The sequence below is a fragment of the Acartia tonsa genome, chromosome 13 (assembly GCF_053477335.1).
Source record: "Acartia tonsa isolate MP-2025a chromosome 13, ASM5347733v1, whole genome shotgun sequence".
Lineage (NCBI taxonomy): Eukaryota > Metazoa > Arthropoda > Copepoda > Calanoida > Acartiidae > Acartia > Acartia tonsa.
In genome coordinates this window covers 36,530,711-36,547,059 of record NC_137272.1, presented here as the reverse complement: position 1 = coordinate 36,547,059, position 16,349 = coordinate 36,530,711, and the positions used below count along the sequence as shown (strand labels likewise).

The window sequence follows — 16,349 nt, the reverse complement described above, 5'->3', positions numbered from 1 at the left end:
GGACAGAAAAATAGCCTAAAACCACATCGATGCTTTTTTTTAAAAATGAAGTAACCTAAAACCATCATTGGACCAATGTGAAGCTTCTCGTAAAAGGAGAACTCAACCAGTTCAGTAGTTATTAAAATCCTAAGCTTCAGATAAAAAAACCTCACTTCATTTTTAAAGTAGGATTATATACAGTTTTATAATAATTAATAGCATTCATATTTTTTTAAATTTTAGAGATAATTCTTACAAAAGTAAGTAATGACAAACCCTTCATGAAGAACAGTTATAGAGTAGCTAGGATAATTAAATTTCACACATAGATATTTTGACAAAGCAAAGTCATTCCAATGACAAACCATCTCTAATTTTAAATTATTTTGTACCGTCCCGCATTTTTTTATTGTGTTGTCCCGCCCCCTATCACCCAAATTACTTCCTTCAACGCCCACCAAATATCCCTTAACCCTAATGAGGATTTCTCGACCCCTCCCCCTCCCCCCCCCCCCTTTGTTTGTTCAACTCTCTCTCTCTCTCTTTCTCTCTCTCTCTCCCTCTCTCTCTCTCTATCTCAGTCTCTCTCTCTCTCTCTCTCTCTCTCTCTCTCTCTCTCTCTCGTATTCTCCCATCTCATCTCTCCTCTTATTTATCTGAATAGGACAATTTTCAAGAGACATGGTTGCCAAACTAGTAAGAATTAATTCACTTTTTAAATAAATTTAAAATATACGAGGAAAATATTGATTTCCAAATTTGGTCCACGACAATTTGATTAAATAAAAAAATTAGATACTGGTTCTGCTAAGTCCGATGCGTGACATAAAAATTTTCAGGTGTTATGAAATGTCTTAGCCAGTTAAAGGGCTAACTCAATTCTGTGGATGAAAAGTTTTAACTTTCCCCTTAACAAAAAATATTATTAATATAAAATGAAAAAAGTCTTTGAAAAATTCGAAGAAAAATCCGCAAATTAATTTTTCAACTCTTGGCAACCTTGATCAGGTTTCCGTCCGTCTCTTATTCTCTCTATCCTTCCCTCTTTCTCCTAATCTCTCCATCCCCCCCTCTTTGCTCTAATACTCAATAGTAAAATGAAAACTTATATTATTATTGAAGTAGTCATTAAGTAGTAGCCAATGTGAGCGCTTTCAATGTAGTTTGACAATAAATCTTAAAAATAAGAAGCGTCTTAACTTTACAAAGTGAACAAAAAAAGTTATTTCTTAACTTCAATGATAAGATATAAACATTAACAAAAAAGTGATTTTAAAAATGAATGTTTAACATAATAAATTAAATAGTTAAAATCAAGTTTGAAAATGGGTTTTAAACAGGTGAATATTTTTAAGTTTTGAAAGAATGAATTTAGGATATGAAAAAAAGTCTTGCAGCGTAACATAATGGGTACTTTTAAGGCTTTAAAAAGGCCTACAGCGAATACATAAAAAGACGTACATGTTCATTGTATAGCTATATAGCATGCTGTGCTATTCTTTAATTGTAAAACCAATGACATGCCTTAGTATGGCTGAGTTTTTTAGGCTTCAATTTTTAAAAAATCTTATAAGCAATTTCAATTTTTTTCTGTTTAACAGAGTGATATACCTCCAACTTTTTTTGTCAGTCAGTTCTTAAAAATGTTTTTTTTCATGCTCTTTACAATAGCACCCTAATAAGGAACTTTTTCTTAACTGTCATAAAAGTTATTCTTCGAGTGCATGCATAATCCCTTTTTATTTTTTTTATTAAAAGATTAAAAGTTCAAAGCGCCTAATGAAACATTTCAATGATTGAAAGAATCGTGACTTTAAAATTAGATATTAAATAATAAATATAATAATATTTTTAGGTTTTATCATGTATGTTTGTGGTCATAGCTTACACAACTGCGGATAATTTTAATGACATCAAAGGTAGGAGTTTTATATCATATCCTATTATATAAAGTAGTAAGGTTTTTTTTGTCTGAAGCTTAATATCTCATAACTAATAGACTGATTGTTTTTTTTATTTTAGATAATCTTTATATATGTCTTGTGATAGTTTTAGGCTATTTCATTTTTAGATTTAGATCGTCGGATGGTTTTAAGCTGTTTTTCTAGCAGACCCTTTCTGATACTTTAAATACTGAGCCCCTAGATGCGTTTAGATTATACTTTCTCAGTTTTTAATCAAATGTAAATCATTACCTTATATAAAACTCATTTTTCAAAGTTTATAATTTGGTGTTATTGTTTTAAACTTTCTAAATTGTAATGTAAAAGTGATGTAATTGCCTCATTTTTGTGAAACTCTTTGATATATTTCAAACCTTTCTATCTATACTAAACACACAGTCAAAGCTTCAGCATTTAAATGATAGATAAATGAATAAAAAGTATTTTGAAAGGTAGAAAAAATGAGATATATAGTCGATTTTAGTAAGAGAGGGAAAGATGATTGACTTGAATATTACGCTAGTCCCCAAAGTTTTATAATAACGTTTTCTTATTCGTTGGCTTAACAACTTTTTGGACTTTAGTGAACTTTGATTGGTTAATCTACAAAAGGGGTAATTTTGTGTATCATCATTGGGGATGGACATCAATTTACAGGCCATTTTCTTATCCCTTTATATCCCTGTATTTTAATATTGAAAATAAAAATGGTACATCTTGTCATAATAATTATTGTCTTTAATATTATTTTTACCATTTACCTATCCCCAAATAACCTGGTTATCATTCAGTGGTAAAATTCAATTTAAATTCAAGCAATTTCCAATTCAAAGTGAATCAGGATAAAAGATTTTTGGAATAGAACAACTCATACATATTATATGTGTGTATATTAGTAATTTAGTCTTTTTAGTTTTGGTAAAAGCGTGTAATGTTTGCTCTTTTTCGGCATTTTTAATACATTTTTTTATGACAATTATAGCTGAAATTAGCTTTCTGAATTAAACCCATGGCCTGCAGAGAGAGAGGGAACAATGGTCTGTTTATTACACTAGTCCCCAAAGTTTTATAATTACGTTTTCTTATTTGTTAGTTTAACAATTTTTGGGACTTTGAGTAAATTTTGATTAGGTGGTTTATTTAGTTGAGTATTCAAACGTTTCAACCACTAAATTTAATCTACAGAAGTGGTAATTTTGTGTGCCATCATTGTCTTATCCCTTGAGATCCCTGCATGTGATGTTATAAAAAGAATAGCAAATTATGTGGATTTTACCATTCTTTTTGATCATCCTCAAAATCTAATACTAGAGTTCTTATAGAGCCACTTTACCCATTAACATTAACCTCTACTATTTAATTAAACTTCTCTGAAAATTAATAAACTGAGATTTTGAAATTTTTGCTATACGATATTTAAAAAGTAAATATTAATCAGAACCCTATTCTGATGGGTCTATCAAATTAAAATACCTTTCCTGGTTTAAAGCATACATAAACATAAAAACATATATTTGCATACTACCCTTATAAAAGATAGATGGCATATGCAGGAGAGGGGAAATGAGATTGAAAAATGTGTGGATTCGAGGATTTTTTTCCATGCTTTTTTTGCACATTTTTGTGTGATTTGATTGATTAAGTTTTGTGCAAAAAAGCACATCTTCATTTTCATGAGATTTATTCATGATTTTCATGATTTAACATATTAAAACATTAAAACGAAATAAGATATAATTTTTCAATTTAGTTTTTATTATTTTAACTTAATAGCGGATCATTAAGATGATTTTAAATCTATTTTTACACCTTTAGGTTTGTTTATAAAATAAATATTTTGAAATCAGAATCCTTTTAACTTCTTTTTGATCTTTTGAAAATAAAAATTTGGGGATTTATTTTATTAATTTTTATGAGTTAGATGATAGATAGACAATAGATGTTAGATAGACAATCAAATAAATATTTAACACCCTCTAAAAAAGATATTTGTATTTGTAGCCTTATCAAAAAATCTTATCATTAACAATTAACATAAATGAAATTATGTTAAGCCTTCCCCTTACTGTCATGGAAAGAAATATTTGTTATGAAAAATAAGTTTATTTTGTATATATCTAAATGTTTAGTAAAATGCTTTGATATTAAAGTTTTTAAAGAAATTTTTCTAATTTTTAAAGAAGGCAAACAATTGTTCAATTGTCAAATCCTTCAAAGTCCTTATCTAAGTTTAAATTAGCGTAAATTTATTAAGGCAATTAGCATAGAAGTGATTATCAAGAGAGTAACCCTACACCCTTTTAATTTTATGTTCCATAGAGTAACTAATATAAGAGTATAAACGTGGCTAAAAAGCAGTCGAAATGACTAATTAAATATGACTAATCGCGATAGGAATCTACGACTATAAGAAATAGCAGCCGAAAATTTCATTTGTCATTTCTAATAAAAATTAATCTATTAATTTGATGAGATATTGAAATTTTATGGGTATTAAAGTTAACTATTAGCATAATCTAAATTTTACAGCGTCTCAACTTACTAATTATCAACATATCATTTTTTATTTGGCTTTTATTGCATAGTATCACTTTAACCCTTTTTTAATAGCGAAGCTTCTGTAAAGTTATATTTGTTCATGTGAAATGTTTAGGAAAAAAAGATTCGCACATACTTCATATAAATGAATCTTGTCATCCTTGTCATTTTTGTATCATTTTAGAATTTGGCGGATTTTTTGGAAATAATTTAGAGGATTTTTCAATTGATTTATTATTTTTAGGTCCTCCAGTTGCTAAGGAGAAGGATCTGAAGCACATTGCGAGGAAAGGAGACGATATTAAAATCCATTGTCCCATCACTGGCAAGCCAGAACCTATTATTGAATGGTACAAGGGTGATGAGAAGATTGATTTCACATGGATTCGTCTGAAGGCTGCCAGGGGCAATCTAAAAATCAGGTAGGTTTGTTTTCATTATTGCTTTGAAACTGATTAATATCCGCTGGATAAGAACCGGCACTCAGCCATACTGAAAATTTATGTTTAGTATCGTATTTAAGGCAATTTTCAACAATCTTAGGCTTTTTAAAAAGACCTCTTATTATTAAGGAGTCAAAATTTTAAAAATTATTTATTTATTTCTTTATAACATGGAATATAATTCAAAATTCTTTTGATTGTGATTGATAAAATGTTTTGCACAAATCTCAAAATATTTAATAACAAAAATACCATCACAAGCGCATAGAGTTTCATAATTGCAAATAATTGCAATAAATAAGAGGGGTTGGTAAAAAAAGCATATGGTACTCAGACTGTGCTAATATTTAGCAGTTTGAATAATTTGATAAATGCGCGGAAGTGAAAGCATACCAAATAATTTATCCATCCTTTTCTATACCAAAACATCTAATAAGATGAACAATTTATCATTTGGTAGCATGTGGTAGATTTTCATTGAAAATAAATTTATATTTCATTCTTAAATATTGTATATTGTCATGATAATGTTATAAAATTAATCTCCACCTCCCTCCCCCCCTAAATTTAAAAGTTTTATAATTTTTCAGTTCAAATATAAGCCATTAGCAAAGAAATGCATTAATATTAATAAAACAATTTTTTAGTAGTTCAATCGTCCGTTAAACCTAATTTTCGCAATTTTAAATTTTTTAATAAGATTTCTTTTATCTCCCATTGGCCATTAACCCTAATAAAAGCAGGGAGGGAGGGGACATTGGGCTGTTTTCTACACTAGTCCACAAAGTTTCATAATAACGTTTTCTTGATTTTGATTGATTAGTTAGTTAACTAAGTCAAGTGCCAAAACGTTTCAACCACTAATTGTAATCTACATTGTATATTTTTTGTATCATCATTGTGGATGTACATCAAATAATCGGCCATTGTCTTATCCCTTTAGATCCCTGATAAAACTAAACCCTCATGATATTCAATAATTTATCATCTAGTGTTCTCCACCCCACCCCTCCCATCCCTCCCAACTCAAACAAATTAGAGAAGAGGTTTTGATTTATGATTCTAGGCAAATGTTCATTCAATAAAATGATCTCTTTTCATTTGGGTAAGATTTATTGAAATAGTTAGGAACTTACATGGATGGACATAAGCATTCTGATAATAAATATCCATTGAATGAGGGGACAATGGGCTGTTTATTACACTAGTCCCCAAAGCTTCATAATAACGTTTTCTTATTTCCTGAGTTAATAACTTTGAGGACGTTTGAGCTACTAATTTTATTCTACATAAGGGTACTTTTGTGTAAAAAAGAAGGGGAACATAAAAAATAGCCTAAAACCAATTCGAGACTTGAATCTAAAATACAAAATAGCATAAAGCCATTATATGACCTATGTAAAACTTCCCTAAAATGGAAAACCCAATCGGTACAGAAAAATCTTAAGCTACAGGCAAAAAAAACTTATAAATTTATATCACAGCATAGTTTGCTTTTTCTTTTAAAAACTTATCCTCCCCCCCCCCCCTCCCCCACTCTCTATTTCTTTCTTATTTGTCCTTAAATGATTTTCTTTTGTTAAGTAATTGTATTCTTAAACATTTTTGCTACCCTCCTCATAATTTAGAAAGCATTTATATCAATTTAATACATTTTATAAATAAGAATATTTTTAAAATAAAATTTTATGATAAAACTGAAAGTTATCATGGAAGGTTGGTCAATTCATGTTTAAAACTTTTTCCAGTATGGTTTCGAAACCGATTATTATCCGCTGGATTAGAACAGATTCTCAGCCATACTGAAAAATCATATATAGCATCATATTACAGACAATTTTCTACTAATATTAAAAAAAACATAAAACTATACCAGTTTTGTTTAATCTTAAAATATTTCATTTGATAAATGATTATTCCCTCAATTTTACACAGATATTTGGAAAAGAATATTAATTGTCAATTGTCCTATATCTTAATTCCTGTAAAGTTGACCATTTTATTGAAGATATTAGTTGTAATATTGGATACTTTTATCTTCCCCCGGCCTTTCTTTCTTGCTATTTATTTATCTTTCCAGTATGGCTTCCAAACCGATTAATATCCGTTGGATTAGAACCGGTTCTCAGCAATACTGAAAAATCATGTATAGCATTGCGTTACAGTCAATTTTCCACAAATATTAAAATAAAAATCATAGAATTAATACCTGTTTTGTTAGCCCAGGCCTTCGGCCTATCGAGGCTAACATTACTGGTTATAATCTTATAAGTTTTCATTTTGATATCTGAGGAAAGTTGTCTATAATACAATGCGATAGATAACTATCCTATATTTCTTTCCTATATTTATATTTTTCCGTTCTATATTGGAACTATTTCATTTAGAAAAATAAAATGTTTTATTAAAACTTGTGGTAAACAATACAAGGAATTATTATTTAAGCCATTAACAGCAAAGTCAACCTCAGCCAAAATTAATTTTTACCCTTTTCTTATAATTATCAATATTCCTTTCGTAGTACCTATTGTTTTTTTCTTGAATGAATTGTGTTTTTTGTTAAACTTCCTATCTTTTATTTTATTTGACAATTTTGCTTAAATTTTAGGGTAGGTTAGATAAAGTAAGAAACGGGGGGGGGGGGGGGGGACCTGTAGGGTTAGGGATCCTTGCAGGGGGTGAAAACACTTTTTCTTATAAGTCTTTTTTACAAAATTGCAAAAAATATAAAATTAAGCTTTTTAATTCTTATATTATCATCTATCTATCTATAAAATCCTAGGGTTAAAGTTATTACAATAAGCCATAATAATTCTGGCTAAAAATAGCCAATCTATCCGTCTATCATTGTCTGAGGCTTTGGTAAGGGTTAAATTTGGGGGGGTGGGTTGGCTTAGACAAGTGTCCCATAGACGACAGATTTATATCTGAATTCAAAAAGTAATATTTTAAAGAGTAGACATATTTTTTTTATTTATACAAAAAACGTCCAAAAAAATATTAAATTTTTTAAATGGTTTCCAAAAAAGTTTCTAAGATTTTTTGGTTTTGTTGATTTTTATACCCAACAAAAATTACTCTTTGGTTAAGTCTACAAGTAAGGGAATTAGAGGTCCTATCTTGAGTACAATAAATCTATCCTTTAAATAGGGGGAGGGGGAGTTAGATTTATCGAAAAGGGGGGGGGAGGGGACATTTGACATAAACAGAAAGATGTATTGATAAAGAATTGAGTGAGATTAAAAAATATGATAGTGATAATTCTTTAAAAACAATAGGTAGGGTAGCAGGGAAATATGAAAACATTGGAAATAATACCTGCTGCTTAACTGTCAGGGATAGTCAAAAACAAGCTTTCTTGTTACGCCTCTAAATGCAAAAGTGGTACAGATTGGGCTTCGTCCCCTAAATGCCTCTAGAGACACTTGTTGACCATTAACTTTTGATTTTAGTTTTAAAAAGTAAAAAAATTTAAATATTTTTAAACCTTCCAAGGACATATGTGAAGATTCTCTGAAAAGGAGAACCATATCGCAGTTAGCGAGATCCTTCGCTACAGACAAAAAATCTAACTACTTTATATAAAAGGATGTTTTATTTTTAGGAAAGCTGAAGTTCAAGACACTGGTGTGTACTATTGCCGCGGAGTTAACGGGTTCGGTACCGCGCAGATCCAAGTTGACCTCATTGTTATAGGTAAGAAGAAATAAATTAATCTTACACTTATTTAAATTTTTCACGTATTTATCCGGCAGAATGGACTGTAATATATTAAAACAGGCAGATTTTTTTCATGTTTAATAAGCAAAAATAAATATGTTTACTACCCAAAAAACAGACATATTTGTCTATAAAGCAGTTTTACTATAATGTAAATGTTCTAGTCCACATTAAACGAGCACACTGCAATGAACATGGATCTTAAAGGATAAGACAATGGCCGATGAATTGATATACATTCCCTTCCAATGATGATACACAAAACTACACGTTCTATAGATTAAAATAAGTAGTTTAAACGGTTGGACACTCAACCAATCAAAACTCAATAGAAGTCCCCATATTTGTTAAGCCAACTAATAAGAAAATGTTATTATAAAACGTTTGGGACTAGTGTAATAAACAGCCCATTTTCATTTCCTCTCTCTTTCTACATTAAAAAAGCACACAGCAATGAGAGGAAAATAAAATAATCTAGCAGTGCAGAATGTTTTTATTGGTATGTGGCTCAGGGTGTGTTTTCATTTCTGCACTTTATACAATTATATTTTGTTACTTTATACAAATCAATCACATACTAGTAATTCAAAATTTAAAGTGCCTCTATACCATGGAATCTTAAGGGATAAGACAATGACAGACAAATTGATGTGAATCTCTATAGTTATGTTAAACATAATTATCCCTTCTGTATACTTTAAAAGTATTGGTTAAAAATGTTTGGACATAAATAGTTTGAAAAAAAACAAACTTTAGTAAAGTAACCATAGTTTTAAAGGTAGTGATTACGAGAATATATTTATAAAACTTTGGGTACCAGTGTAATATACAATGTAGTCAAATACCCCTACGCTTTTATTTGCTATTGTGTCTTTTTGTTATTATGAAAATATGAGGAAGTGAAAGTACACCTACTAGTGGTTGTATTATGTGGAGTCTTTTTGCATTAATCACAATTACAAAACTAAATACAGTCTGTTTTCAGCTTAGTTCCATAGTAATAAGCATTTTTACAAACAGATAAAATGCTGACCCTTGAAAAACACAAAAATAGATTATCTAAGAATTAAAAACTATAATTAATGCTTTTAGAAAAATTTAGATTTAAAAAAACTAGCCTTGATTTTCCACTCAAAAATAAATGTGGAGTCAATTTCGTTTTTCGATGCTTTTATGTTCAACTGTGGGCTTTTTTGTCCTTGTTGTAAAAAAGCAGAGAGCTTTGGTTAATAAAAGTGTAACTTTATATGAGGATTGTACTCCGACTATACTGCTCTCTATATCAAAATTATCTTGACTTAATTGTTAATTGGGTTCATGCCAGGAATTTGAGATATTGGGGATCTTGGTGAAGATTACCTAATATGTAAAGAATTGTTCTTGTTACATTTTATTTTATACCTAAAATAATATGATAGAAAGCTTTTTAAAGACTTTTTTTGGCTGACAGAAAGATCGGCAAAAAAAATAAGGCATCCCTTAAATTGTGAGAGGACTCAATTTGGCAAGATTAACTAATTTACACAGGCAATTCAATTTGTTCCACAGATTTAATTAATGCATGGAGAGAAAATTCCACATTTTATCAAAATTTATCTTTAGCTCTAAAAATATTTGATTAATTAAAATTGGATTTAGACCTCAATAAGTTAATTTAACTATAGCCTTATTGTTAAAAAGATTTTGATTTGAATTTAGAAGATTATTTGTCTGTGTTTTAATGTAGATGTCCTTTTCCTTCTATCTTTGCTCATATATTGTATGATATAAAGGGGCTTTGATGCTTGAAAGAAAAAGAAGGAGGAAAAAGATACTCATTTTAGTCTTGAGGAAAACTTGGGAAAACAAATCCCTATCTCTGACATTAAATAGTAAGATTTAGACATCAAATGAAATCTTGTCCTAGTGTTTAATTTGAAGTAGGACTTCAAATTTGTCTCTATCTCGTTTGATCTTACAACTTTGCTATAAAAGGTTTTAATTTTATCTACCAAGGGAGGTTAAAATAAAGAGCTGGATCTCATTTAACTTATCTAGGTTATCTTTATTTTTACTTTTTAAAATTAAATGTAATAAAAAAGAAAAAATCTTCTAAATTATTGCAGAAAATGTTTGAACTTTTTGCATTAAAACATTTATTGATAAATCATTAAATATTTCAACGGGTGGCTACAATTAAAAGATTTATATGTTCATTAAATGTAACATTTTAAAATAAAGTTTTTTAAAAATACCAATACTGGTTTTTACCATGGATCTAAATGGATAAGACAATGGCCGTTAAATTAAAGTACATCCCCAATGATGATACACAAAGTTACCCCTTCTACAGCAAAAAATTATTGTTAGGATCGTTTGAACAAAAAACTTAATGAAAAATCTAATTAAAATTCACTAAGGTCCCCAAAGTTGTTAAGCCAACGTTATTATAAAACTTTGGTGACTAGTGTAATAAATAATGTGTTTTTACTTAATAAGATAAAATTTTATAAAGCAAATATTGTTATAAAAAAAATACCGAAAATCCACATTTTTAAAAAGATGTGTAAAAACACCAAAATCTTATAGCATATAATTATTTATCTTGAAAACATTGATTTTTATTTGAATTCATTCATATGGAACATATTGACATAAATTTACAAGCTGCAAACATGTATATTAATGTTAAAAACAACATTTTTTGCAATGCTTAAAAGGATAGTACATTTAGCATTTATTTGGTGTGGTAAAAGGACAGTTTCACCTTGAAAGTTGGGTTAAGTTGATGTCTTTAACTATCTTCCTGGATATCTAATTATACAGTTGTCAAAGACTTGTGAAATAACTTGTGGAATAATTGCCCTAATAATTCTAAACTTTCAAATTATATGTTCATACAATATGAAAATTTGGCTAAATTTATTTGAAAATTAGTTTTTTTTTCTAAACCTGAATTGACAATATTAGATTTTTTTCAAGGGATTTTGAAATACTTTTTAATTGCCCTTTGCTACTTAATGGTCATAATTTTTACTTTATTGCAAAAACTACTTTAAGAACTTACTTACTATACAGAATTCTTAATTTTATAAGTTTAATTGGTTTTAATTTTTATTCTTAACTCATTACATTTAAACCACTTAATTCAAAATTTCAAAAAGAACCTTATATTTATCGACAAACGAATATACCCAAGTTATAAGGCATTTATGCTATTGAAAATATACCTTATATACATTACTCTGCTAATCTATGTGAGTAAAGCCTGGGACCTAAAGGGATAAGACAATGGCCGATAAATTGATGTACATCCCTAATGATGGCATATAAAATCATTCCGTAGATTAAAATTAGTGGTTGAAATGTTTTAACACTAAATTTTTAAACCAACCAATCAAAATTCAGTAAAAGTCTCCATAAGTTTTAAGCCAACGTATAAGAAAACGTCATTATAAAACTTTGGGGACTAGTATAATAAACAGCCCATTGTCCTCTCTCTCTCTGGAGTGAAAAAGCATAAGAAAATATTTTGGACTGAATAAAATAGAGGTTGATAGATAGTCTTTCATTCATGATAGTTCATCCAAGGATTTATCTATTGAGAAAAAGTGTTACTACAATTTATAATATTTTTAAAATGAACATTTTTTTATGTTATCACAAAAGTGATTTTTTTTGTATTTTGGAATGTATGATAAGTAGATTTTGTTGAAATTTTCTGCGGACTTTTTTTGCAAAACTTTTGGCAGATTTTTTGCACACTCACACAGATTTATCTCGCAAGTTCTCTGATGATGATCTTCTTCTTTCAATATTATTGAGTGAGCGTATTCGCCAGCATACCCATGCAAAAAAAATTTATGGTCATTTTTGTATTATGGCTAATTTTATCGCGATTTAAAGGGATAAGACAATGGCCGATAAATTAATATAAACAAAATTACTCCCTTTGTAGATCAAAATTAGTGGTTGAAAAGCTTGGACACACAACTAAATAAACAAACCAATCAAAAATCAATAACAGTCCCCATGGTTGTTAAGCTAACGATTAATAAAACGTTATTGTAATACTTTGGGGACTAGTGTAATAAACATCCCAATTTCCCCTTCCTCTCAGGAGATGCATTATGCATGGAGAGATTTTTAAAAGCGAAGCTTTTCTATAATTAGGGTCGGTCCGTCCGTCCGTCCGTACGTCCGTCCGTACGTCCGTAACGGATAGCTTTTTTCGTTAATTTAGACATGTTAGAATTGTCCTATCGATTTCAAATTTTGCATGGTGATTCCTTTAGTAGTTAGGTACGATTTAGAAAGCGTAGCAACTCTATAATCATTACCAGAATGTCCGTACGTCCATTTTAAACATGTTGATTTTTTTACATTTTTAACAACAAATTTGTATGTGACCTAATTATCTGATTGGTCTGATTTTTGGTATACTGATTCCTAGGACAACAAAGTACAATATTAAAAGCGAAGCAACTCTATAATCAAGTCCTAAAAATGTAAGTATGTCCATAATCATTATCCTGTATCAAGCAGTTTTTCAACAAATTTACTTACAATTTTGCTTTGACTCTTATACATTCGCATTCTGATTATTCAGTTCTGACATTATACAAGTCTTAATGTCCGTTTGTCCTTCCATTTCAGAGCTTCGCTTTTATGGATGTTGTCATCCTTGTTACTTTTTAGACTTAGACTTTGCTGGCGAATTTTATCAAAGCTCAATTGATTTTGATTGTGCTAAGGCATGCTCTGGCAAAAAAAACGAAGGGATGAATTCATTTTTCACTAATGATCGCTGATAGATTGAGAACGGGTGGATAAAAGGTGTTTTTTAAAATGAAACATATTATAATTTTTTTAAAGCTAATAGAGAACAAAACACAATGTTTTTCACACAGCAAAATTTTTAAAGTTTTTTTTTATAATGCATAGTATTTGCTGTTTTTAAATAACTCTTAATGAAGGTTATAAATGATTGAAAATATTATGTAAGAAGATTCACTAAGACTCTTTCTAACCTATTTCTTGTTCAAAACCTTCTTCTTAACTAATGATCTAGATGTCTTTACACACATTTACTTTATAGGTAAAAAGTAATACTTAGAACTAATAGTTGTAGCTTTTTATTGGCCATTAAATGACAATTAATAAACCTATAGATTCTGTCAAAAACTGGTCCCGAAAGTTTTATAATAATGTTTTCTTATTCCTTGGCTTAAAAACTTTGGGGACTTTTATTGAAATATGATTGGTTAGTTCATTAAGTTGAGTTTCAAAACGTTTCAACCACTAATTGCAATCTAATTTCAATGTTAAAGGGTAATATACATATTACAAAAAAACTTGATTTTTAAATGAATAATATTTTTTTTATTTCAGATCCTGCGGAGTTTCCAGGACTGAAGGATGGTGAGCTGCCAGATCTGTCTGTTCCAACATTTACACCAGATACACTTACTGCCAGGTAAACATATCTATGTTTTTTTGCTATCTTTATATTCTATCTATCTTTCCTTCTATTATATATCTATCTATCTAAATTTGTGTATGTTTATTTTATAATCTTTTATCTGTCTGTTATTTTTGCCTCTAATATATTTTGCACCATGTAAGATATTTTGCCTTTAACTTTTCTGCAAGTCAAAATTAAGAATTGAATAATTAACATTAAAAAATCTAATATTCTTTTATTTCAGACAATACTACAGCAAGCAGACGGGAGAGAGTATCAAGCTCCAATGTGAAGTTCGTGGCAACCCTAAACCCGACGTGTACTGGTTCAAAGACGGCATTCCCTTTGACGCCGATGGCATCAAATATCGCAACGGCAAATCTGTGCTGCGGCTGAGAAACTTAATGCAAGTGGATTCGGCAGTCTACCGGTGCGAAGCACGCAATATTATCGGCGTGGCGTCCCTGAATTATACGCTTAATGTTGAGGTTCCGATTGCTGAACAGCCGGCGGTTTTGGGCCAGGGCAATGTATCCGTCATGGTCGGCGATACAGCTTCGCTGCAGTGTCGTGTGTCAGCCCTCAGTCCGCCGCACATAAAGTGGCTAAAACGTGAGTCAGCCGCGGCTATGACAAACGATGAAATGCTTATGAGCAATAGTGAGTATACTATTAGTGTCGGCGAGGATAGATATAGAGTTATTCATACAGGAGAAGATATTCCTATATCACGTGGTGAATATCTGAACAAGCTTGTGATTGTCAACGCCCAAGAACATCATTCTGGACTATACATTTGTTTTGTTACAAATTCGGCGGGAAGTTTCAACTACAAGCCGACATATTTGCGGGTTTATCCCGCCAATACGCTGATACCCACTGGTAATGGACCAACGGCGGCCGGTGAAAATACTCATATTCTAGCTTTGGCGGTTAGTTTGGGTATTTTAGTTCTTATTTTCCTAATTATATTAATCTTGGCTGTTATTAAGAAGAGCGGGCTTGGGGGTAACGGTAAAAACGGCGGTATGAGGCGGGTTGAGAGCGGAGCTGAAGTACGCAGCCTCATGCCTTCATCCCAGAGCATCCAATCTAACGCAACGATAATGACTGTAGCATCGAATAAGCTGGAGCCGCCCCCACTACCTCCCCCACCTTCAATGTGGGGCGTTACTCCCGGCGGCACGCTGAAAAGCAACATTATTATCGCCGGTCCCGCCGGCCTTGAGTACTCCAAAGAGTGCCGTAGCATGGGCGGCAGTAAAACGCCTGATTATCACACCTCGCTACATGAAAATTCGGCCACCATGTTGTTATCAAACTCCGACCGTGACTCCCCCTCCCAGTGTAGTGGTGGCAACACATATGAAGTGCCATACTGTTACTCAGTACACACACTGAACAGCATGCACCACCCCACTACCCCCGCCCCCATGATGGTGCAGCACCCCCATGCTAACACAATGGATGGTCACAGCGTGTTGACCGCTAGCAGCACGGGTAAGCTAAACACAAGTGCCTCCAGCTCAGACACAAGATATCCATTTAGACAGTATCCATATTTTAAATATCTTGGTGATTATGAAGCTTACTTAGACTGAAATATATCAGAGTATTAAAATAGACAATGAAATAATTCTAGAAAAAAATCAGTGAATCAAAAAGTCAGTGATGTTATAAATAAAATAGTTATGTAGATTTTAGATATTCATTTGTTAAAATTTCATCAATAAAAAATAGAAATCATTTTAAATAATGATTATCTTATTTTTTAAATTTTACTATGCTTACTAAGTAAGCAATCTTTTTTATTTCATTTCTTAAACACTTTACCAAAGTTAAAATATTTAAAAATGCTTCACTAAATCTAAAATCTGCCATTAATTAAAATTTTACTAAAACACTATCTGTGATATAATATATTTAATAAATATGTAAACATTATTATTAATTTTATTGCTGTTATTTTATAATGTTTTTCCAATAAAAATCATTAAAGAACATGATGTTTTTTTATGTTATAAACAAGGTTGACAACATTTATAAAAGCTAAGCTGAATTAAACAAGATATATATGAACGTTTTCACATTTTGAAAATCAAAAATATATATGATACTAGCTGCTGCACCCCCAGATGTATTTTTAGGCCAGAAAAAAAGCCTTAAACCATCCCGGGACCTAAGTGAAGTATTTCTAAAACAGTTGACTCAGTAGTAGAATAGAATTGACATAACGTATTGCCTAAATGTACTTAGAATCGCGAATTTAAATAATCAAGT

General features: G+C 30.5%; 1 protein-coding gene across 1 annotated transcript; it reads left to right on the top strand.

The window, feature by feature from the left end:
* Nucleotides 1-1,035: 1,035 nt before the first annotated feature.
* LOC145304708 (fibroblast growth factor receptor-like 1) lies at nt 1,036-16,070 on the top strand. The gene is made up of 6 exons (XM_080146652.1): nt 1,036-1,322; nt 1,838-1,901; nt 4,708-4,885; nt 8,511-8,602; nt 13,997-14,081; nt 14,314-16,070. Exons 1-6 carry the CDS (start codon nt 1,308-1,310, stop codon nt 15,668-15,670), a joined length of 1,791 nt encoding a protein of 596 aa, XP_080002778.1. The 5' UTR covers nt 1,036-1,307; the 3' UTR covers nt 15,671-16,070.
* The last annotated feature ends 279 nt before the right edge of the window (nt 16,071-16,349 follow it).

What these genes read in the sequence shown, in the direction of transcription:
- LOC145304708 (XM_080146652.1), top strand. An exon ending in TAATTTTAATGACATCAAAG is followed by an intron (nt 1,902 to 4,707) that starts GTAGGAGTTTTA and finishes TATTATTTTTAG; the next exon opens with GTCCTCCAGTTGCTAAGGAG. An exon ending in AGTTGACCTCATTGTTATAG is followed by an intron (nt 8,603 to 13,996) that starts GTAAGAAGAAAT and finishes TTTTTATTTCAG; the next exon opens with ATCCTGCGGAGTTTCCAGGA.